Genomic DNA, 23,882 nt, shown 5'->3' with positions numbered 1-23,882 from the left:
AACAAGTAGAATACGTGCACATGTGCAACAAACGTGTCTTGTTTCATGGAGCTGCTGAGGGTAAGGAAGTGTGTCAGCTCATCCAGGAAGAATGGGGACCAGCAGAACAAGGGCATGGTTTAACAGAGCCCTGAGAGCACTCATGCAGTGATCTTGTGCTGTCATTACTTCTCCCATCCACACGTCGTGTCTTAGCGGTGTTGGGATAGGGTATTTATGGTAGCCTCACTCACAGTATGAACCCAGTTGTGGCTAGGAGCATCAGAATCTGACCTCAGATTGTATGAAGTTCATTGTATGAAGTATCATTCTCTACCAGATCCTGACTCTGCATTTACTTTTCCTTTGTATTACTTTTTTAACTAGAACTAGTTCAGCTTTAACCCAAGTGAGAGGTATTACTAGTGGACCATGAAATTTTGACTATTACACAGCAACTATTACTCTTACTCAGAATGAGGGAATGGATTCCCTACATAAACCACAAGAGCCTTCATACCCTTGAGGTCATGATGTGTTAGTAGATCTCCAGCCCAGACAAATGAACACCATTTGCTAGGTGAAGAACTCTGCAGTGAGCACGGGGTGTTGTGGCTTAATAGAATGATTTAGGAGTAAATAGGAGTAAGTGGCAAAAACTGACAAATGCAAAGGAAATTTCTTCAGTGCTTGAGGAATGTACAACTGAATTGGAGCATCTGAACAAGCAGTTAAATCAAATCTTCTTCCTTAGATTGGCCTCAGATACTGAAAATTAGGCTCTCAGCTAAGCAATGACATGTTCTTTTCTCACTCCCTAAGAGGGGCTTCATATGCAGTTTGAATTTCTTTTGATACAGTACTGTATAGCAAACAACCATGTATGAAGATTAGCCATGTCTGTATAGAGCAAGCAGTGGTTTTTGATCCTGTCTTTCAGGTAGAAGATTTGAGGCTCTGATTAGGTTAACAGCCTGGTCTTCATCTGCTTACATCTATGTCTGAGTTCACACCACACTGAGCTATGATTTATGAGATATGCTGAATGACAGACTGCGAGCCAATGGCCAGTTTACTAGTGAAAAACTGTTCTTTGTATTCCTACACGAGGTTCATTCGTGTGAATTTCCTTTATCACATAGGAAAAAAACTCAAGCCCTTGAAGAAACTCTTAATAGATTAATAAGAAGCTTTGCATTTAAGGTACTTAATCAAGTGGTATGTGCCGTGGAGTCTGTGGGAATGATTCATCAGTTACAGTGAGTATTTTCATCTATATTTGATCTATACACTTTCTATATTTGGCCCTGTTAGGAGTAGTTTATTCTCCTGTGCTTCACAATTGACTAAACTACTTTGACCATATGCCTTTTGCTTCCCAGAAGATATCAGCTGACTCAGGAAGCATAAAGATGATTCAGACTCTTTGTAGAAATAAAAATGCATTTCTGATAAACCCACTCATCTGGCAAGTGAAGTGACCTCGTATTTGGGTTAAGGATTCTTCTAAGGATTTTTTCTCTCAAGGAGACTGATTTTTTTCTGGTTTCTCATGAAACATTTGAAATCACACCTTTTTTCTTTCTCCCTTTCCCTTTCCCTTTCCCTTTTCCTTTCCCTTATTTCCTTTTCCTTTTCCCTTTTTCTTTATTTCCTTTTCCTTTTTCTGTGAGCATGCATTTCAGAAGCTATGTAAAACAGTGTACCACCACAGTACTGTGGAATGAAAAATATCTTCATAAAATGATTAAGTGTTAATCTGTGAAGAAAAAAATGGGAAAAGTTCCTGACATGAATTTTATACTCCATCACAAGTGCTTATTCATTTCTTCAGCTCTAGATACAGAGCCCTTGCTTCCCAGCTCTTTTGCTTTTGCTCATAATGCAGAGAAGAATCAATGGGAGAGAAAGATGACCTAAAGTTTTATTCCTCCTGATCCTAAGCCCGTTGTCTTTATGGCCTGTTGCTTTGCACTTAAAAATATTTCTGACTTACCTTGGTTGCTATCAGCTCGAAGAAACAGATCACCAGCCACTGATTTGAAGAGCGTAGTACCATTCAGTCAGAGCTCTTCTTCAGTTTATCGAACTGATTAAGCACAGAGTTGCCATCTCTTACAACAAAATATGTTCTTTATTGGTGGTGGTTCTCCTGTTCTTTTGCCATGCAAACTGGGTGTGCCACGAAATCTGAATTTGCATGAAGAGTACATCTGTGCACTCTCTAGGTGAATGGGATTGAGCCTCAGGAAGACAAGATGTTGCTGCCAAGGCAGTGGTCACTTAGTGAGCAGTGTGGGTCAGTGCATCATGTCTGAAACTGAAGGATTTTATATGCCTGAACTGTGGAAACTTCTGTTGCCTGCCCTGGTGCAGTGATCTGTGCTGGAATTGTGAGTGTTACGATAAAATAGCATCAGTCTGAAAAGGTTAGCAGATACCAAACACTGGCTGTTACAGTTCCTTAGAAGATCCTAAGGTGTTGTTGGCTTTCGGGATATTTTTGTCAACGCTGATAATAATCATATGCAGTGAATTGCTGGGGCTGTACACGTACCAGATGTAAGAGGACTGCTGTAATTTGAGTGAACTGCTAATATTTGTAGTGTTTCTTCTGCTGCTTATGAAGCTTTAATTTATGTCTTCGCTCTCTATTCATATTCAGAAGAGCAATAATTCAATTTTGATAATACAGATATCAATAATATACCCAGCTGTACTTGAGAATGTGTTTATAAAGGAGCATGAACACTCCATATACTGCACTAAAGCATACTACCCTAGGCCAAAGACAAATCCAAATTGCTTTATTTGGGTTCTTTTCTTTTATCAGCACTTCTCCCTCATGAGCATTTAGCTGAGGTGCCTTTCAGCCCTTAGTAAAAAGCCACTTCCAGCTATTGTAGCTTAGGCTACAATATGATGAAATGGCCACTGATGGGTGAAAAGTTTTCCCTTTCCTTTCATGTTCTTTCTATGACGTGGTATGTGAAGCTGTCTCAAAGACAGTGGCTCTGGTCTGTTCTTAAGCAGACTAGGCTGCAGAGCCGTAGTTAAGAAGACTTCTCCAGAGAAGAAAATACATAACAGTGGTTATTAAAGATATTCTCAGGGTACTTTAGAATTTTTTAGGTGCATTGAAGCCAAGTAAATACTGCAGCCAATTTTAGGAGTCTCTTTTAGGAAGGTGGTTCATGGTGATCACTCTAAGGGCTTATTACTGCAATCTCTGTCACAAAGGCTATATTCAGCACTGGAAATTTCTACTGTGATCCCCTTAGTGATATAGAAATAATAATTTTGTCTCAGAGTTAACGTGGGAAAGCATTTACTAATACTCTTGGGTGCCTTCAATTCAGTGTGTGTCGTATAGTTCATATCCAAGTATGGATGGTTCTAATGGGTGAATACATCAAATAAACGAAAATATTGGATAAAGTTATGTTATAAACACTATATTTCTTCTATTAGATGTAATTTTCAATTGCTATTACATCCTGCTGAGCAATCTAAAATATGTGGAAGAATCCATAATTATCACTCATCTTTATGAAATGTCAAAGTCATATACTCAGTTGACCTCAATCTATGTGCATTAATTCATGAAGAAATTAATTTGATGAGTTTAAGTCAGAACTGCAGTATGAAATCTTTTCAGTGCAGTTTAATTATTTTGCCAGCATTATATATATATAATACCATCACAGTCTAGACTGCTTTGTGTCATCATCTGCTCCTAAGACTAAAGTTATTGTAAATGTGTTTCTAGATCAAAGAATGCTATTTGCTCTAATCTTATTTCTTACTGGCTTTTTTTTTTACCTTGCTTAAAAAAGGGGAAATTACAATATTGTGAGAAAAATATGAGTCTTCTTTTAGTGTAATTTAACATATCTTTTATTGAGAAGATAAGGCTTTATTCTTAGGGAAAAAAAAAAAAAAGGAGGGGGAGAGGGTGAAGGGAGATGAAAAGTAAAAATGCCAGTCCTCTGACATTGTTTGCCTGAGCAAGATCAAACCTTTGTGCTGGCTACACTGGTGTCAGTAATTGCTCTGTATGCTCTGTAGATAGAATTGCCTATTGCTTGGTAGTACTAGCATTATCGATCAGTTGGTTCTGTCCATGAGCTGACAATGATAACCTCAAATTAGATCAACATTTTATTAAGGGAAGAAAATCAAATTATGCCTGGCTGTAGACAAATAATGAGTTATATGAACATGTGGTTATTGCAGTAACGTTTTTTTGCAGAGATTTCTTGCAAACAAATCTCAGCCCCTCCTGTTTTTCCATCATTTGTGGCACTATTCTCTGCCTCCCTCACCTATAAAGTGATGGGCAAGCCCACATGCTTGTAATTACTGTATCATGGCTGCCACAACCAGGGGAAAGGTGAGAGGGGAGATCTGAGCTTCTTTCTGAAAGGGAAATTTCAGGGGAGGTGTGTGAGGGGGTGAAAACAAGGATGCGTAAGTTATTGCAGCCTCCAGGCAGCAGTAATTTATGCATTTGACAGTTTGAGCTTCATGCCGTGCTATTTTAAAAAAGCCCTACTAACTGCCTCTGTTACATTACTGCATGTGTTGGTTGTAGAGATCCCACATCGTGAAGACAGCTTGAACACAATTACTTAAAGCACGTTCATCAGTGTGGTAGTTGTCCTCCTTCAGTAAGAAAGAAATATATATTAATATAATGAAGATAGTTATTTTTTACATTTTAGCATGAATTTCAGTGCCCTGAAGAATTTTTTGGGGTTGTTCCATTAGTTATTTGTTGGTTGTTTGATATGATGATGAAGGCGAAAATTGTGCGTGAAGGCGATGCGTGTATGTCGTGTTAGTGTAATTATTATTTCAATGGCACCATTCTGGTATACTTCTCAAAGAAAGCAACAGAATGGATGTGAATGGCATACATTTGAATGGTGGCATCTTAGCCTACATGTTTTCCTTTTGCTGCAAACCAAAGTCTAGCTGCACACTGCATCAGTGCTGCTTTCTCTTTGACATGAGCAGTGTAATCATAATAATATATTAATGTTCTGTTTCCTAAGAAGGAATTATTCAGCCCGGCTGTTTGATTATGAATTCCCACTTAGATGCCAATAATTTCATTTAGTTTAATAATTACAGTGAAACTATCTGGAAGGATAAATAAGAACAGTGGCTTTGAAAGTTTGAAACGAACAGAATTACTGGAGTTTTCATTAATAATATATATGAAGCCAAACATATTAAGTGTGAGCAGCTGTAGGCCATTACCGTTTAGATTTAATTTAAATAATCTGTGAGTTGACCTTCTTCAAAAGCTGGTAGACAATATGAAAACATCATTGTTGTCTGACTTGTAGCAAGTTTTAGATGCCAGCTGCATCTTCCTAACACTTCATTTGGTCTCCTGTGAAAATTATGGGCAAAAAGATAATGGAGCAATGTTGCTATTTGTTCTTAAGTTCTAAGTGCCATTCATTTTGCATAGATATCATCTTGGTTTATGTGGCATTCATTTGCATTTCTCTGCAGATAATGTTTTTGTGGCTTCAGTGACCTCCCTCTATGTAGCTGGATTTGAACTGTTTTTAACATGGAAACTCCTATTGCAGGGAATTCAGACTATTTTATGTAACCGAGTCAGTTCACCTGTGCAAAAAACAGGATATGCCTCAGAGCCCAGTAAAAGCCATTGCTACAGGTCTTTGAAGTAAAGCGACCTGCAACAGGTAAAGATTTGACCTCTTGTATTTAAAAATAGTTTCAAGACAAGTTAAGTGGAAACACCAACATAACTGTAACACAGACATAAAAACTGTACAAGACTGTAAAAGAGGATGGAGAATGTTTTGAGCTTCAAATGCGTTCTCTTCGCCTAGTCCCAGAGGGGTGATCTTTAGGACTTCGAGTGATAATAGGTGTTGTTTAAATGTTTGCTCAAGAACAGTGGGTTCATTGCTCCAGTAATTAGAAGTTTTACTGTGGATTGCTTTGTAATATTTGATTATTGTTTTTTCTACCTTTCCTGAATTCAGAGGATAAAAATCCACCTTGTTGTTAAATCTAACCTGCAGTTGTGGCTGAAGATGGGGAGGGAATGCCTTCTTGCCTTGTATTTCTGCAGCATCTCCCGCAATGAGGGTTCTTGAAAACTACCAAACAAATAATTGCTCATTATTGCACCAGAGAGAAGTCAAAAAGACAGGCACGTTTTGCCTGGAAAGGACTGGGAAATGTTCAGTGAAACAAAAATGACGACGTTCATTTTGGACCAAGCTGAGCAATTTTAGATGTGCTTCACGTTATTTTAAAAATAACCTTTTGTTTAATCTTTGCTCACATTATGAAGTGAAAACTCAGGTGGAATCGTTTTGAAAATATTTTGCTTCATTTTCTCAGCTAGACTTATGAATTCAGTTTGACCTGAATTAACATGTACTTGTGGGCCCTTCACCTCCGTAGGCTCTATTCTTTCAGTGTCTGTACTGCTCATTGAAGAGAACTCACCAGCTCTATTACGGAACGAAAGCATCAGGAACTGCTAACAGGACACTTCCCTAAATGCTAAGCTAACTGCTGTGCCCATGTGTGACTCATGCAGTGCATCAAAGAACGTTTTTAATTTATTTGAGAATGGCCAATGGCCACACTTCACACAAGTAGAACAGCCAGTGGTAAGCATGCTGCTTTTTGCCAAAAAGAAATGCATCAGGATCTTTTTCTGGCATTCTCCACATTTCAGTTAAATATTACATTATTCTGTACTAAGATACAATTTTTCTGAGCCTAGAATTATTTGCATAGCTGCCCTTTTTTATTAATGTCAACACTTAGTTTTGTTTTAGAAATGATTTCTTAAAAAGATCGTGGTTATGAAATGGTAAACATGTTATAAATCTTGTCCCATGCTAAATTTGTTCAAAAACAGAACTGTTAACTTAGCAATGCTTTTTAAATCATTGAGTACAGAATTACTGCCCTTCTACATTATACAAAATCGTTTGGTGTTCATCAATCATTTGTAGGGTTTTATAAATGTGTCCTAAGTAAGAATTATCATTATCACTGTCGCAAAGGTGAATATAGCAGAAGTTTTGATTACAATTATCTAGGTATGGAACAAACTCTTTTTATGTTTGCTTTGTTTTCTGCTCTGTGTAATCTTGTCTATACAACTTCTAAGTTCCTTAGTACAGTGCTGATCGTGTATTATCTTTGTAGATTACTTAAACATCATTCGCTTAAACAATAAATTGGTGAAGTGATTAATAGGATAGTATTTTATTGATGCTAACAAGACAGATTTTCTCTTTGCCACGGGTATTAGTTTGGATTTACATTAGTAATGATGATCACACACAGATGTCCGAATTGCAGCTATCGTTAAGGAGCTGCTTAAGAACTGAGAACTGTGCCACCCAGATGCAAGGAAACCATCAGACAAAAAGGAGTCAGGTTCACTTGCTGTCATATTTCTTGCAGGGTACTTTTCAGAGAGTCAGACTCATCTCTGTTATTTTTATCTTGTCACATAGAGTCGATGAATAGTGCTGTGACACCGCAGGGGTTGTGCGAAGCCATGGTATATGGTTGTGCCTTCTCCTGGTGAGAGTACTTTTGCAGATATAATACATGGACAGAGCCTGGCTTTGAGGCTCTCTGATCTCTTACCTCTCATGACATGTACATTCTCACATCAGAATCACTGAAGCCCTGTTTATAAATATCTGACGGGAGGTGGGCAGCAAATGGATGAGGCCGGGCTCTTCTCAGCGGTGCTCAGTGATAGGACAAGGAGCAGTGGCCTAAAATTTGAACATAGAAAGTTCAGTACTGGCATATGGAAGACCTTCTTTATGATAAGGGTGACAGAAAACTGAAACGTGCTGCCCAGAGAGGTGCTGGAGTCTTCTCTAGAGACATTCAAGACCCATCTGGACGCCCACCTGTGCAAGCTGCTGTAGGGAACCTGTTGTAGCAGGGGGTTGGACTCGATGGCCTCAAGGTCCTTTCCAACCCCTGCCATTCTGTGCTTCTGTGAATTGCTGCAGCCAACTGCTATGAGTTGCTTTGAAAATGCCAAGTGGAGCCTCACCTTCTGTGGGGAGGGGCACGAATTAGGTGCACCAGATTCATGGGAGCACTAACTCTCTTAAAACTATCGGACTTGCTGACCATTCTAAAAAAGCCATTTTGTTCGAAACAGAATAAGCCAGACAGAAAATGCAACTTCTGTCTGCAGAAACAACCAGAGTAAGGGCATGGTAGGAGTGGTTTTGCCTTTAGAGATCCCTGTTTGTTTTTTTTTCTCCTGGGCATCCCTTGCAAAGAGATGAAGTATATTACCCAAGTGAGTTTGTAGATGAAAAAGCATTTGAAGTAATTGTTTAGAACGTGTCACTGAGAGGTGATGGTGTATACTTCAGATACAGGCAGTGCCATTTAATTTACTATGCAGGGTAAAGGGATGCAGTTTGTCTATCCAGCAAAGTGAGGAAAACCTGATTTCCACCACAATCCACCTGGATGTGGAACAACTACTTTAGCATAGTCTGACTGCTGTCACACCTTAAGCTGTGTCTCATTGATACATCCATAGATTTATGGATGTTTATGTTCCCCAGGCAATCATGAACCTGATTTTCACTTTCAGTAGGAGAGGCATCTCTCGCTGAGTTCCCACTTTCTGAACCAAGTGCCAGTAATGATGTTCTGCGACACCTTGAAGAAAATCCTAGTTTGGGTCCTCAGGTGCCAAGAAGAAGATTTAAGTTGTTCCTTGAAATACAGCTACTGTAAAAGCTCATCATGAATGGCAAGAGATGCCCATGGCACAGAAGTGTTAGAGGTGGATCCAGTGTGTTTTTGAAGATCAATATTGCTGCTCTGAGGAAGGATAGAGGAAATAAAGCTTCAGTGGGGATTGGAACCTTTCTTACATTGTCAGTACTGGTTGTTTACTTAGGAGGAAAAAAAATCAAGCAAGATGTCTGATAGCAGAGACCTTTTCTGTGCCACACCAGATACAGAGCTGTATGCAAAATTCCTAGAGAAGCCAATGGGAAATATGTTAGTGCATTAGAAATTTCCATGCTGCTTGAATCTTAGGTCTGTTATCTATGAACACGTGACCAGAAATGCTTTTTGTGACTTCTTAAAAGACTGTCATTGGGATTCAAATGTACCCTTTCTTTCTTCTTTTGCCATTAGAAAATCAACTCTTTAGAAAAGATCTAAGTTACTCCTGATAGACTGTGACAGCTACATACTAATTTCTTGTTAACAGACACGAGTTTCCACTTTGGTAAGTGCTGCTGGTACAAATTAGAGTCCTGGTGTTTGAAGACATCCATCAGAAGGGAGCTAAGAAAGAAGAGCTGGAGATTATAAAGCTGACAGATGTGGACAAAGAGGTTCAGTTTCCCATTTCTACTGTAAAACAAAGTGAATTTTTATTTTTCTTCTTCTGTAATAATTTCCTGTGCAGTTGGCCAAGTTAATTTTATTTTTAACAAGTTTATTTTTGTCTTCAAGAGACCAACCAGATTACTGTATTTTACAAGAAATAACAAGCCCCCAGCTAAGTGGAAAAACTATGGCAAATGCAGTGCAGAAACACAGAATCATCCTGCTGTTCTGTGTTCAATATACAGAGTATATGCAGTTCAGTACAGCATTGATGCTGTTCCCTCCGCAGTGAATGGGAAAGCTCCCTGAACTCAGCGCTGTTGGAGAAGTGTTTGGTGCTTGGATTTAAGTGAATCACTTTGTGAGTACTCTGCTTCAAAAGAAATATTTGCAGGTCTAGACTGTAAATAAAACTTCTCTATAGATGTAGACAGGAACTATTACAAACCACTCTGTGGCCATAGACTGATGAGCCAAAGAATTACATGAAAAATATTGCAAATTGCTTGCTTTTAAATTCCAAATGCCACGAGGTCCTTTTTCTTTCAGAATTATATGCTTAGAACTAAACTCAGTCTTTCTGTGAGCTCTTTTAGGAACAACTCATACTAATCTCTTCAGGAATATGGCTGGCATATTCACAACTGAGGTCTTAAATTCCCACAGAAATTCCAGATGTCTCTAGCCGAAGCAGATTTAGGCTCATAGTGATTGCCAGTGTTGTAAAACTGTACAGGGAATGGAAAATAACTGGTCTAGAGCACATACAGTTAATTTAGCTCTCAGCTTGCTTCACTCCCAAGGTGTTATGGCCCCAGGAAGTATGGGGGAGAAGAAAATATCAGTGTATGTGGAAAATGTGGTGGTGCTACGTGGAAGGCTGAGGAACTGGGAAGTTAAGTTGTTTCTCATCTGCCATTTAGAACAGATAAAGGCATAAATCCACTCCACTCTGGGGTCTTAAATACATGAAGACGTTTGGAAATGGACTTCAGTTAGGCTGAAGGTGTGCTGTGTCTTGTACCTGAACCACTAATGCAACACTTAATCAGTGGCAGAAGAGATGGGACATGCTTAACTGCATGGTAGGACCATGATATCAGCCCTGCATCTTTCAGCATGATTTCCTTTTTCAGTTTCACATCATCCAAAGTGACAGGGGTAAATCAAAACGAGGCGAGTAAGTGAGCAGAAGACATGAGATGTAGCAAGGGAGACAACAGTGTTATTTCTTATATACAGAAATGAAGATACCTTAATTACCAAAAGCGCTATCTAAAGAACGAGGGCAAACGAGCAGTATAGACAGAGAGAAAAAAAATCTGCAAAGTGATGGGACATGCTCCAAGATGCCAGCAAGGAAACCAATAGCTAAAACTGAATGAGAACTGATGAATGTGGAATTGTGATGAGTGTGGAATTGTGTATGATTCGTGACCTCTTGATGTGCTGTGGTTTATAGCACAGTCAGAAGAATCTGGTGCTTAAAGAACATGCTTTTTTTTTTTTTTTTGCAGAAACAATACAACATTCTTCTTTAGAGAGAAAGGTGTTAGCTCAATATTTCACTGCAAGGTGAGGGTTAGTTCACACTGAGTACCATCAGAGGGGACCAGCTCCTTGGAGTAAGCCTTGCCATTATATTTGAAGCCTAGAATGTCTGTACATTAATAATTAGTCAGGTTAGATGCATTTTTTTATTGAAGTCAATTCCAGTTGCTCACAGGCGTGACTGACCTGGTTTTCACTTGCTTTTCATACTTGCACAGAGAATATTTCAGTGGCAGAAAATGTTAACATAAAGAAATCTTATTTAGAGTACTTGGGGAAAAATAATGGCCAAACATCTGAAAAGTGCCTCTCTACTGAAGGAGGGCAGTAGTGGACTGATAACCTTTTGTTTTTAAGTGCTCATTTGTGCAGAATACTTACAACCTTCCCATGCTGTCTGTCAGGGACCTCACTTGTTCTGTGAGACCTTTCTCTGCCTGAATGACTGCAGTAATGATAAACTAAGTGATAAGGACTGTCAGTGCCTGTGCTTCTAGCTCTGTGCACCATTTGCTATATATTTTCTCCTTCAGATTAGATAATACAAATTTTTTCTTGCATATTTTATCATTGTAGTTGGCTAACCATGCAATGGTGAGACTTCAGAGTCATGGAAGAGTAGTCATGCATCAGTGTAATATCAAACAAATTGAACAGAATAGTTATTTTGTTTCACTGAATATTGGATTGAATATTCTAATAGCATATAAATGCCTTAAATAAGAGTAAACACTTGGCAGTGTAATTGGGTGCAAAGCTCAAAGTAATTGGAGTACTGAGGCTGACTGGTCCCAAGGATGTGTTTGTTACAGCTTCCTAATTTTACAAAATAACTCTGAGAAAACATTAAGAACAATTTAGCCTCAAACTATGAAAATAAGGAGCTTGTAGGTTATATGCAAGCTCCCTTCCTTTTAACTGTTCTGTCACTGCCACAACTGATGGTCTTTCTCAGATTGGTACAGCCCATTTAGCCGGCCCCTATCTGTGCACTTGTTGAACGTGTTGCAATGAAATAACTAATTAACAGTGTATTCTGTGGAGAATTCTGTGCTACTTTTTAAGCAGGCCGCAAAGTACACATCCCTGAAAAGCACACACCCTATTTCCAAAGTAATTTCCAAAGACATATAGGACAATGTTTTTCAAGGTGTTCAAGGGCTTCAACATAAGCACAGTCACATTGTGAGAAGTGCCCCATTGAGATACATGCCTGGTTGCCCTTCAAATCAGAGGAACATAGGTACCCCTCCTACTGAGATGCTTCAGCATCTACATCTTTATTGCCTCTGAAAATCTGGCAGCTCCTTGCTATGCAGAATCAGTTTTGTCCAGGGTTGGTCACCTATGGTAAAGTTGAGTAGAGTTGTGTAAATTGCCTTCAAAGTCCTCTGTTGTTCCCTAAGTCCTGTCTCTGTCTAAAGCCCATCAGATTAGTCTTTCTAAATCATCAATTAGCAGAGTGGGAAGTTAGACAGACTCTGCCTGTGCCTAGATAATATTACCATTTATTATTTTTTTTTTCATAGATGAAAACTTCGTTACGCTTTCCTGTGCAAATTCTGTTTGAAGAGCGTGAAAATGAATGGGATAACACCACGGGGTGGGGAGGGAACAACAATCCCTGGGCATAAGGTCTTGGAAGGAACTGTGCTGTAATCGTAGCCTGGAAACTTTGAATCTGAAGCCCAGCTTAATTGTGGAGCCAGCTCTGAGAGTGCTCTCTCTCTCTCCTTTCCCCAGCTGAGAACATCAAAACTGGGAAAAATGAAGCCACAGCTGAAGTTTTGAATCACATTGATGTCTCCAGTTACTGATACCTTTGCTGAAATGTTCACACATCTCCATACATTTCAGCATAATATTTCAGCTAAGCTGTCTCCACGAGCTAAGTTAGGAATAGCATCCCCAGTAACTGTCCACAGATACATAAATCTGTTGTTTTTTATCCCCAGCTAAGGATACTGACTGTGTTTGGGAATTGCAAAATACAAATCTGCACCCAGCAATTAATGTGTGAGAACAGAGAAGGCGTGGGTAATGTTAAAATTCTTAATGTTTTTGATATGATAAAGCAGACCTCTAATACTTAGATAAGATTATAAGGTTGCATGTTAACAACAAGGCATTGTTTCACCTCTGCTGTCCTTCAATAGCAAGTGAAGTTCTATGATTCTCCTGGCTGGCTATTGGTAGTTTCAGCTCTGCAAGCAGCGTGTTCAGTGTGTGAGGATAAACCAGGTTTTTTTGATCTACAGACCATCATGGTGCAAAAAGTAGTGGAGTTAGGTCACTGGTGCAGCACACTGAGCCAGCGTGTACTCGTTCTGCCACCTCATTTGTGTTAAGAGGTAACTTGTTACCCCCCAAGCTCTACTCTCGTTCAGATTTTGTGCTGTATATCAATGTCATGCTAATCTTCTGCAGAATTTGTATATTGTCATCCCTTGCCCTTGCTGCAGCTAGACTTAGTATGCAGCAAGTTGGGTGACACATCCAATGCTCTGATCACTGCAGTCAAACTGCTCTTATGTGTTCAATCCCAGTTCAGGCCAAGATTTGCCAAGTAGTCAGAGAAGAGAACAGCTCTATCTCAGACTGATATGAGACGTTGTAACTAACGTGTACATGGTTGTTATAAAGGGAAATGCTTGAACTGAAAAAATACAGGTAATTGTTGTGAAAGCTCTGTGTTGTTAGCTGCAGGCAATAAAAAGGCAGAAATAACAGAGTGGCTGAGAAGAAACACGTGTACATGCTGTGAGTATGGATCCATAAATTATCATCTATATTATCGTAAAAACTCATTTAAATTTCAGAATACTTTTAAAATCAGCACTCACCCTTTGATTGCTGTATTTTTTTAGCGTTCAGAATAAATAAAAGGAAATTAACGTACTGGTTGAGACGTGAGATGTGTTCCAGCTGCAAGGGCAATTAAAATGCAGGATACCAAAGGGTGAGATGTTGATGAAGAGAGACTTTGAAAGGCTGATAGCATCTGCTAATGAAAATTCTCAGAGGCAAAAGGTTTGTTTGCTCAGGTAGTTTGAGAAATGGAAAGTGTAGATAAAGGTTAGGGAGAGGAATAAATATTTTTCTAACATGATTGACTGAAGGTCAGATACAAAGAGTAACTTTACTATGTTTGAAGACAATTCAACTAGCATAATTTTTTCCAAGACATTTATCTGAGGTGAACTCAGTTGTTGTTCTTTTGTGATGAATATGTATTTCAATTCATAGTCTGATTACCATAATCTCCTGTGATTGTTTCTTCAAAGGAATAATATTTATCATTTTTTTAGACTCAGCAGTTCTAGGCATGTTTTTAAGAAAGCAGTCAGCAATACTCTTGCATACTCATGCTAAATCTATGTGCATATCATGGCAAAGAATTAACTTGTGTTATCAATAATCTTAAATTCACATCAATCATTGAAATTTCATTTAACGAGCTACAAATGTATGCAGTGATATATGAAGTCAGGTTTTAGCTATTTTCCGAATTCTCTGCTGTTGGTAAGTGGATAAGTTTTCTTATTCCAATATATCAGAACGATTGTATTAATATTCTCTTTTGGACAAAGAAGAGTTTTAAGATTAAAAAAAGAATTAATTTTTATTTCCTTTCTCAGATGATAATTCCACACAATATTTTCCTTTTAAGTTTATTCACAGTTGTGTCAAAATTGTACAACTTCACCCAGAAGAGTAAGAAAGTCTTCCCATCAGTATCCCATTTCAGTAAGGGGATACGTAGCTTTCAGTTTACTCTAATAAATAGGATTACTGACATAATGTTTATGAGATAACATACTGATGGTTTTACTATGTAGTTTCACCAGTGTTTGCAGTATAAAAATCTTTAAATGTTTGTATTCAATTATGTCATGTCTACGTATACATGAATAAGGAGAACCTGAAATTGAATATTGGCCTTAGCACTGATTCTCTGTACAGTATAAGACAAGCCATTCTTCATTCTGCTATTATTATTTTTTAACATTTTTCTGAAAATTGAATGATACAAAAACATCTCTTATGGTATGGACTGCTTTGTGTTAAGCGTAGGCTTTGTGTGCCCACATGTACTGGAGTAACGTAAGCCAACAGGAAGGCCAGCATTAGCACTGTGTGCAGAAGCAGGCCCTCTGTTCCCTAGAGTCAGTGTTCATCACACCACCCCACTCAATTCAGTAAGCCTTGAGCAAGGTGCTTAGCAGCCCACTGTTGCATCATTGTGGCTTTCTATTCTCCAGTTTTCTCTAAGTGATAAAATATCCCCTCCAAGTCACTGCATCTCCAGAAGATGGGTTGGATTCATCACGTGTCTTGCACATACTCCACTTTTGCAGTTTGTAAGGTTTCCCTTTGAGAACTGGCTTCATGTTACTTCAGTTGTCTTGCAGACAGGTTAGGTTTTCTTTTCCAGCCTGGTAATTGCTAACTCTGTGACTCCTAATTAGAGTCTTTTTGCTGAGATAAATATGTAAACAAAATTATGTATGTATTTTTAACATTCAGTAATTAGCATCATCAGTTAAGTGCTAGTCAACGTGACATTTTGGTTCTCTTTTTGCTTCTCAATTGGAGGTACAGGTCATGAATGATTACTACAGAAGAATGCCTTACACAACTTCATGGTTGTTTAACCTTCATTGGTTTCCATGCCTTAGAAACATGGGAAAAAAAACCATCATTCTCCTATGGTATCTCTTTCTCTCAGAGTAGAAAGAGAACTTAAGGGATTCTGTAGTGAAAATGCTCAGTCAGGGCCTGAAGCTGTGATGGAGCACCTGGTGGGAAGGCAGGGCCGACCCCGGGGAGCTCAGGTGCATGCAGTGTACCAGAGCGACTGGAAGGGCTGGAGCCAGGATCCACCCCTCCCCAGACCTCATTTAATAAGGGCTGTCAGTGGGATCTCCATCTAGACATTCCTGCTTATCTGAGGCTTTCTAAGGGTAAGCAGATTTTTTTTTTCTTTTGTTTCTATGTCCATGGCTGCTGCATTTGGATTTATCCTCATTTGCTGCAGCCTGGGACTTTGCTAGCTTGCTATCGTTGCTGTGTTTTCTGTTGAACTATAGCATTACAGGCTGTCATCCAAATGTGCCTGAAGTTGAGGACGGACTGAGTGCCTCATTTTGGTCAACTAGGTTGCATCTGGCAGCTTAGGTTGTCGGTTTCCTGACAGCAGAAGGATGCAGGAATGTACTCAGCAAATTATGTTTTCTGAGTTTGCTGATGTCTCTTGGAGCATGTCCTTGCTGGAGAGTTCAGAGCACTCAGAAATATGCACTGGGCAAGCATATCATTGGAGTTCAGCTCCAAGTTTTGAGTCCCACTGTGTTTATGACAGTATTGTGCTTGCTTTGTAATTTCAGGCTTTCAGGTCTCTGCTGGAGAGAGACAAAGCCCTTGGCTCAGTGTAGAGCTTGACAGATGAAATCACTCTGTATTTAAGCCATTTAATTATTCACATTCAGCTCTCCTAAGACTTGGAAGTTAATTATTTTTAATATTTATGTAGTTTTACAGTTCCACTGCTTGTGTCTTTAAAAAAAAATAAAACTTTCTTTTGGGCAGTCTCTGCTCCATAACACCTAGGCCCGTGTTGCCAAGTTCTCATCATCTCCTGGTGACAGATGCCCTCACCGCTACCTCTGTCATCTTTCTGACAGCATCAGTATCAAGATTTTTTTGTAATAAGTACAGAGACAATACCCTGCAGCCTGTGCCCACTGGACAGCACAATGTTCTTCACCTTTTGTTGCTTCTTGGTGTATATTATTGTTTTCTTTTGGTCTTCTGTGCTTTTTTTTCTCCCTTTTCTGCACAATTGTTTACCTGTTATATTTTCCCCAAGCAGCATACTTCACTTTTTAAGTGCCTCCATCTCATCTGTTTTGTTTCCCATTTGCATCCGGAAGACTATAACAGCTCAAATATTATTATTCACTTGGAAATACTTAAATAAAGAATGGCAAAGCTAAAACCAGATGCATCTGTTTCAACGAGCTTCAGATCGTATTGTTGCATTGAGGTATACTTATCTGTCATGCTAGGAAACCTGTCAGCGTCATTGTGGAAGTCATATGTAAAAGTCCCCTTAGAGAAGTGACAGCATTGCTTATGGTATCTTTACATTTGTCCTTGGTTATTGTACTCCTTGCTCCCTTACTGCATTACTCTCATTTTACACTGGCACAGCTATATTCAAAATCACTGAGTTGCACTGACCTAAAACCTGAGTAAAATGTGCGATGAATTAAACACAAGAATGTTACAGAAGAACAGATCAAGGTGAAAAGCATTCTGAAAGAAGCACTTAAAAAATAAAATAAAAAATAAATAAGGCTTTTACTTGCATTTGGCAGATCTGAATTCCTGCATATTTAGCTATATCCCATCCCAAACAAATGCAGACCAGATGGTTCCTGTAAATTCTCTTTTAGAGCCAAGCAAGTTCACTTTCACACAACCAAGCCGACGTGTCTGTTTGTGTAGATTTCTGTGTTTCTGGCTGACAGGTTGTAGTAATATAGTGTGTGTACAGGGGAGGCTAGAGGCTTACTGCATCCAAGAAGAAACAACTAACATTAGAATGTGTTTGCTGCTTGGTCTAGAAGATCGTCTGCTAGCAGAGCAGCAGTGTAACACTTCATTCTGGTTACCAGATAGAAACAAAGCTGAAGTTAAAAGTAGATGGAATGTGGTTATTCAACTTTTACTTAATAATTTGAACTTGCATGTTTTAGACTGTGAGAGCATACCAGTGTAGTGGTCAGTTGCTGCACCTCTTGCTGGTGATTAATTTAGCAGCTCATTGATTGCTTCTTCCCCTACTTTAATACCATTGAGCAGACACAGGCTGTGTGTTGGATACTTACCAAACTGATGTGCTTGGACTTTGAGTGATGGGGCAGGGATTGAGCTGGGTAGCTGGCTTTTAATTGCATGTATTCATATTGGATCATATTGATCCATTAGCTTTCTACTAGTGCTAGGCTCAGCATCAAACACGGTATCCATGTGCATCTCAACTGACAGACCTCTGGTGCACTCAAAGTAAGCTGGCATTGTAGAATTTGCTTGGCTTGGGGAGATGCTTGCCTTGATGGCCTCCTTCCTGGCCTGGTCAAATGTAAGCTCGCACCTGAATTCCTGAAGCTCACTCATAAGCCAGAATATTAGTTCTTTGTATCATGTCACAGATTTAAAACACAAGTATTTGAATCAAAGCTGATGTTGATGATATTCACCAGGCAAAATCATGCTGCCTTCCAGGAAAATATATTCCTTTAAAGATTCTCAGTACTCATCAAGGAAGAAGGGGCTGCAAGCAAATAATCTTCATTTCTAATGGGAGGTTAAGATCCAAAATCTTATCTGAATGTTCAGGACAGGAGTTAATTATATCACTAGTAGCTTTTTCGTAGTACTTTGGTGCCATCTGTGAGGGCTCTTGTGTGATGTTACAGATGTTCCAGTGTGGTCATTTACTCATGGCATATTAATGACCGCTGTTGTCTAAGTAAGTTCAATGATGAATTATGTAGAATTTCATCTGGCTGAGCAAACTCCTTAGATAAATTTTGCTTACGAGGGTGTGGGATATGTTTTGTGAGCTTCATAAATAGATGAAAAAGAGTTAAATGTACTCTTCACCTCTGCTGCTAGGGTCAGACATCCTTGTATCAAAGGAGTGATCTGAAAGACAAATACACAAGCATTTCTTCCCACGAAAATACTGAGTATATGTATGTCTCAGTCTGGCTGCAATGAAGGCTGCCCAGAATGTAATTCTGTCTGGATTGTTTAAAGCACAGATACAGCATTGCAACAAATCGTATTTTCCATGCTTTGAAGAGAAATTGTATTGAATATTTTCCCTCTTTGCAAGCCTCAGTCAGCAAAAATCAAAATACTTGCTTCAGCTCACTGAGTAGTAAGCTGGGCACTTGTTTTATTTGGGTTTTATTGCTGTAGTTGCTTCCAGTCCAGTCATTTTGCTGACAGTTTAGGTGAGGGTTAGCTTTGTTAAATCATTAATAATTCAAGAAGAAGTTGGACTACATTGAACTTGAATATTAAGCCTAGAGTTTGTACTTCTAGTAGATACAGGCCAGACTGGCTCGTGTGGTTGCATTCAGCAGCCGCAGGTGCAGCCCCTCCCCAGGACATGGGTAGAAGCACCCAAAGCATAACACAGCTGTTGTGTGTCCTTCCAAGTATGGGCCTTGCCATTCTGTGGCCAGGCATGACTGTATATCAGTAATGCCAGTGTGTTAATTTGGTGCAGCAAAGGGGCATGGTGTCATCAGAAAGGCTGACATAGAATCATAGAATCCTTAAGTTGGAAAGGACCTTTAATGACTATCCAGTCCAACTCCCCCACAGTGACTAGGGACACCATCAGGTGCTCAGAGCTTGATCCAGCCTTGCTTGAATGTCTCCAGGGACAAGGCACTCACCCCCTCTCTGAGCAGCCTCTTCTAGTGCACCATCCCCCTCACTGTAAAAGACTTTTTCCTTACATCCAAACTAAATCTACCCTCTTTAAGCTTGGAGCCATTTCCCCTTGTTCTGTCACAGCAGACCCTGCTCAAGAGTCTGTCCCCTTCATCAGAAGGACACTCTTCCAGAGAAACGTGTTCTCCACCTTGTTTCCTTCACATTCACAGTCTAAGAAAAAAAACACTTGAAAGATCACGTTTGGGGCTGATTGAGGTTTTCCTGTTGTATGTGTTTATACCAATGACTATAGGATGAGCAACTGCTGAATTTAAGCTGTGGTGTTGTTGTGAGCCCGTTGAGAGGCAGCCTTGTTGCTGTCATTTTGGAGGAGGAAGTCATTTTTTTTCTTGCCTTACAAATATTTTTTTTGGCTTTAACATTTGAAGCAGCATGAATCAGAGATAACATGAACGAAAACCCTTTCTGTGTTTCATCTTCCCAGATCTCTTGTGGATTGACAGTCCTCAATAGTCTTCCCAGGTGGATCTGATGCAGCCCATGGGTAGCTTACGAGGCAGAGATAGCACTATTTCAGCATTCATTACCTGGGTGTTCCCCTGAACTGCCACAGCTTGCTTTGCTTTAAGGAGGAAGAAGAGTTCATATTTCAGAACAAAATGGTTCTTCTATTTATGCAATTGCACTGGTGTTATATAAGCACTTTTAATGGTGGAGTACAGCTGTATTCTGGACACGTTGTTTACAGAAATAACACATGGGGAGCAATGTAGTGAATGGTGCTGAAGGCGATCAGCGTAGCGGGTACCAGAGGTTGGGACTGGGAAACTCGTGCTTGTGAAGGAGCACCTACCCTGCTTTCCTGCAAGCAGGGGTGCTGAGCAGGCTTTCTGAAAAGCAAGGGAACAGGCTTGTACAGGGCTCCAGGGAGGAGTGTCAGGAGGGGCAAGTGGCACTCCCCATGGTGGGAAAGGTGTCCTCAGCAGCTGGCTGACATGACACAGATGCTACTAGCCATAGGGTGTGTTTTGGGAACTGACAAGGGGAAAGGTGACTGTAAGGATTTGGTGAGGCACAGGGAAAGAGGAAGTAGAGTATCCAGAAATGAGGAAGCTCTGCAACCTTTTATTTGCCCTGGGATTGCTGTGATTGTCTTTTCACAAGGAGAAAGGACACTGAGTAACCTTGCTCTTCTCTTTCTTGGAATGGTAACCACTAGTACCCGTGTGTAAAAACACGTGCACATGATGTGCAAAAACACACACACAAGCACGAAGTGGGACAAAATCAGAGAGATAGTGAAGTTTTTTTTCTGAGATAATTCAAGGTTGATGAGGTGAGCTCTGATTCAAGAATGAAACCAGGGTATGTGGCAGTTGATCGATGGCATCTGCACTCCAGCGCATTTGTTTCCATTTATTTTGTTGAGATGGTTTGTAAGTGTTGTATATGTTACAAACAAAAAATAGAGCGATTGATTTTTTTTTTAAGTGTCATGATTTTTTTGTTTATTTTTGGTGTTTTTACAATTTGTTAAACAATTTTATTCACTTCTGAGTGGGGGAAAAAAACTCCTGTTGTTTAAAGAAACCTCAAGGTTCATACTTACACATCATAGGAATGATGAAACAAAGTTATAAATATTCATTGCTTTCTAGAGTCACTTTTTAAAAAAGCGTATCTTTATACTCAAAGTATTTGCAAGTCCCCATTAGTGCTATTTGTGCTCTCACATCAGAATTCCTAATTTGTAGCCAAGCAAATATCTCAGGCCCAGATCTTCCTCCTCCATGTAATGGAATCATAATGCTGTCACAGATATCACAGCCATTTTTGTAAAATATGATGTTAAGGAAGACTGAGTTCATTGTACTATACATATGTAAATGCCTCTGTTTCAATGGTCTCGAGGGAAAGCAGATGCCAGAAAGAATTCCCAACCAGTATTCGTATTAATTGTCACCACCTTTCATGGGATAATAAAGTGCATTCATACAAGGAAAAGCGTGAAGACTCGAGAAGGCTGCCTTGGGAAAGTAAGGGCATTTGTGTGAGACTTAAGGAAGTCACGTGGTAAATTATAATAATCTAACTGCAGTCTAGAAAATCACTCTTTCCTTCTCTGTATCTGTAACAACACTATGGTACAACTCCTGCCTTCAGACAGTCACTATAGATTTACAGCAGGCTGCAGAAAATCAGACTCCAGCACAAGTTGTTTGTTATCAGCATGGCCAGAATGACAGATAGCTATTGGTACTACATGAAACAGTGAGTATATTGCTTCTCTGTAACTCAAAGTCTTTCTAGTTTCACGAGAATAGGGATAGGTTATCACAGCACGGTGGACTGATCTGTTGGGTACGTTTGCTTATGTAGGTGTTTGTGGGTGGGAAGATGTTCTGAGCTTCTTGAGCCTGGATGTGGATAAGAAATTCACAGTGTGACCAAATGATTAGACTGACAGTTCTGCCTATATCTGGGTGGAAGTATAGCTCGTGTGGATGTTTCTATGCCAAGAAACTACAGTGGAGACAACTGTGTGGGTTTTAAGTAGATGAACTCTATCTTTGATTGGCATCCACCCTAATTGGGAAGAACTAGAACAATGCAAAAAATTGAATTTCCTGAATCAAAACAGTCAATTCACCAAATTCTCAGCTACGTACTGAAATAGAGGGATGCAATTCTGCACCCAGTGACTCCCCTGCATAGCACAACTTGAAGAAAGTTGCCATTCGTAGTCACACCATCTCCTGGGGACTTGAGTTCTGCCTGCAGCCTGGGCACAGCTGTGCCCAAGAAATGGGATGTTTGCTTGTGTAGCTTCCCATGGTGCAGTCTTCAGTTGGACCGTGCTGTTCGGGCTGCTGAATTAGTTGGTATTCCCTCAGCAGAAGCACTGTAAGTGTATAAGTGTAGTTAATGCTGCTGCGCTCTTTATTTAAAAAACATTTCTTGAAGTCACAGAGAATGTCAGTAGAATATTCTCTCATGGTTCAGGGCTCCAATAGCTGGTACAATGCCTTAATTGGCATTCTTGTGCAGTGCTTGGACCTTTGCCAGTTAATGACCCATTGCTGCAGTCTGCACAGGCAAATTACCCCTTCTGTCCGGCTCTTCAAACTGATGGACTTTTGCCCAAGTAATGGCTGCAGGCTCCTATCCTCAGCTGGCATCAACCCCAGCACGACTATAAACATCCCTGAGGGGGACATAATATGATATATGGGACAGATTCTGATACGCCTTACAGTCATGTACTGCCGAACAATTCTGCTGATGTCAGTGGCTTTGGCAGTGGCATAGCAAAAATAAGAAACTGGTCCTTACACTCGCTCTCTCAAGTAATGAAGCAATTCCAGGTTATTAGCTAGTCTGTGTCCCTTTAGATGCTATATTTTTTTGTAAACCCTTTGTCATCCAAAATAGTTCTCATTTTTGTTCTGATTTTAAATGGCTGCATTGTCTCTTCTGCTACAGGATTTTCCATTCTCCAGGCAATTATGGAAGCAGCAGTTCAAAACAACTGGCAAGTGACAGCCAGATCAGTAGGAAGCATAAAGGATGTTCAAGAATTCAGAAGAATTATAGAGGAAATGGACAGGCGACAAGAAAAGAGATACTTAATTGACTGTGAAGTAGACAGAATAAACACCATTTTGGAACAGGTATGTTTTTGAAATTTTCAGGAACCGTGGTCTCTCAATGATTCATTTTGTTAATGTTTCCAGAACTGTCCATTTCTAGAAATTAATTGAATGTTCATTGAGATTTGAGTCCCAGTGACTGGCCAGTTACCTAGTAACCTTAGAATTCCTCATTGATACCCATAGTTTGTGGCAGCACTTGCATGTAACCTACCAGGAACTGTCTCTGTGATGTTTTTTTTTCCGAATGTCAATAATGAATTAATTTAAGTAGGTTAAGATCTGAAGCCTCAGCTGCCAGAGCAGTATTACTAGTGTCAGGGCTTCTTGTAGGGAGTGCCAGACAAGTGTGGTTTATTAAGTGGAACACGAGACAGGAAATAAAAGGCCAGTGAAGTAGTATGAATCATGTTAAACAATTTTCAAATGGAAGTATTGCTAATGAAAAATTCAACTGGTAGTCCAAACTGTTCATTAGTGCTTTGGGGGACATTAATCCCTTCCCTCTGCATAGCTGGTGCTATTGACAAGCCTAAATTGCAGGTGATAGACCCCACCTTTTCTGGTGAGGATCCAGTTTTGAGTCACTAGTTTGATCTCACCCTGTCTAATTATTGTTTGCCTTGCCCCATGGGAATGGCCATACCCACAGCTATGCCACGTTGCAACCCAAAATGCCTGCGTCCCAATCTCTCTGTGCAGTGTGCTCAAAGAAGTATAGGAACAGATAGATATAATGGGGAGCAGGAACAGAGCAGAGCCCTCCGCCTGGGCTCGCAGCAAAGCCAGGGTTGGTACAGGACCTAATCCATGTGGCTTGTT

The 23,882-nt window shown here is 39.8% G+C and overlaps 1 protein-coding gene across 3 annotated transcripts in view; it reads left to right on the top strand.

Annotated features, from left to right (window-relative positions):
* Positions 1–23,882, top strand: part of GRIA3 (glutamate ionotropic receptor AMPA type subunit 3) — a 134,987-nt gene that overhangs the window by 39,615 nt on the left and 71,490 nt on the right. For all 3 annotated transcript variants that reach the window (XM_065729670.1, XM_065729669.1, XM_065729668.1), the window contains exon 4: positions 22,894–23,081. In XM_065729670.1, coding sequence (XP_065585742.1) covers positions 22,894–23,081 — 188 coding nt within the window. The remainder of the gene's footprint in view (positions 1–22,893; positions 23,082–23,882) is intronic.

Source organism: Cyrtonyx montezumae, unplaced genomic scaffold (genome assembly GCF_038088225.1).
Source record: "Cyrtonyx montezumae isolate F1298 unplaced genomic scaffold, pur_monq_1.0 scaffold_11, whole genome shotgun sequence".
In the NCBI taxonomy this organism is placed as follows: Eukaryota; Metazoa; Chordata; class Aves; order Galliformes; family Odontophoridae; genus Cyrtonyx; species Cyrtonyx montezumae.
The sequence above is the reverse complement of the archived record's forward strand: the minus strand, read 5'-3'. Positions and strand labels throughout refer to the sequence as shown.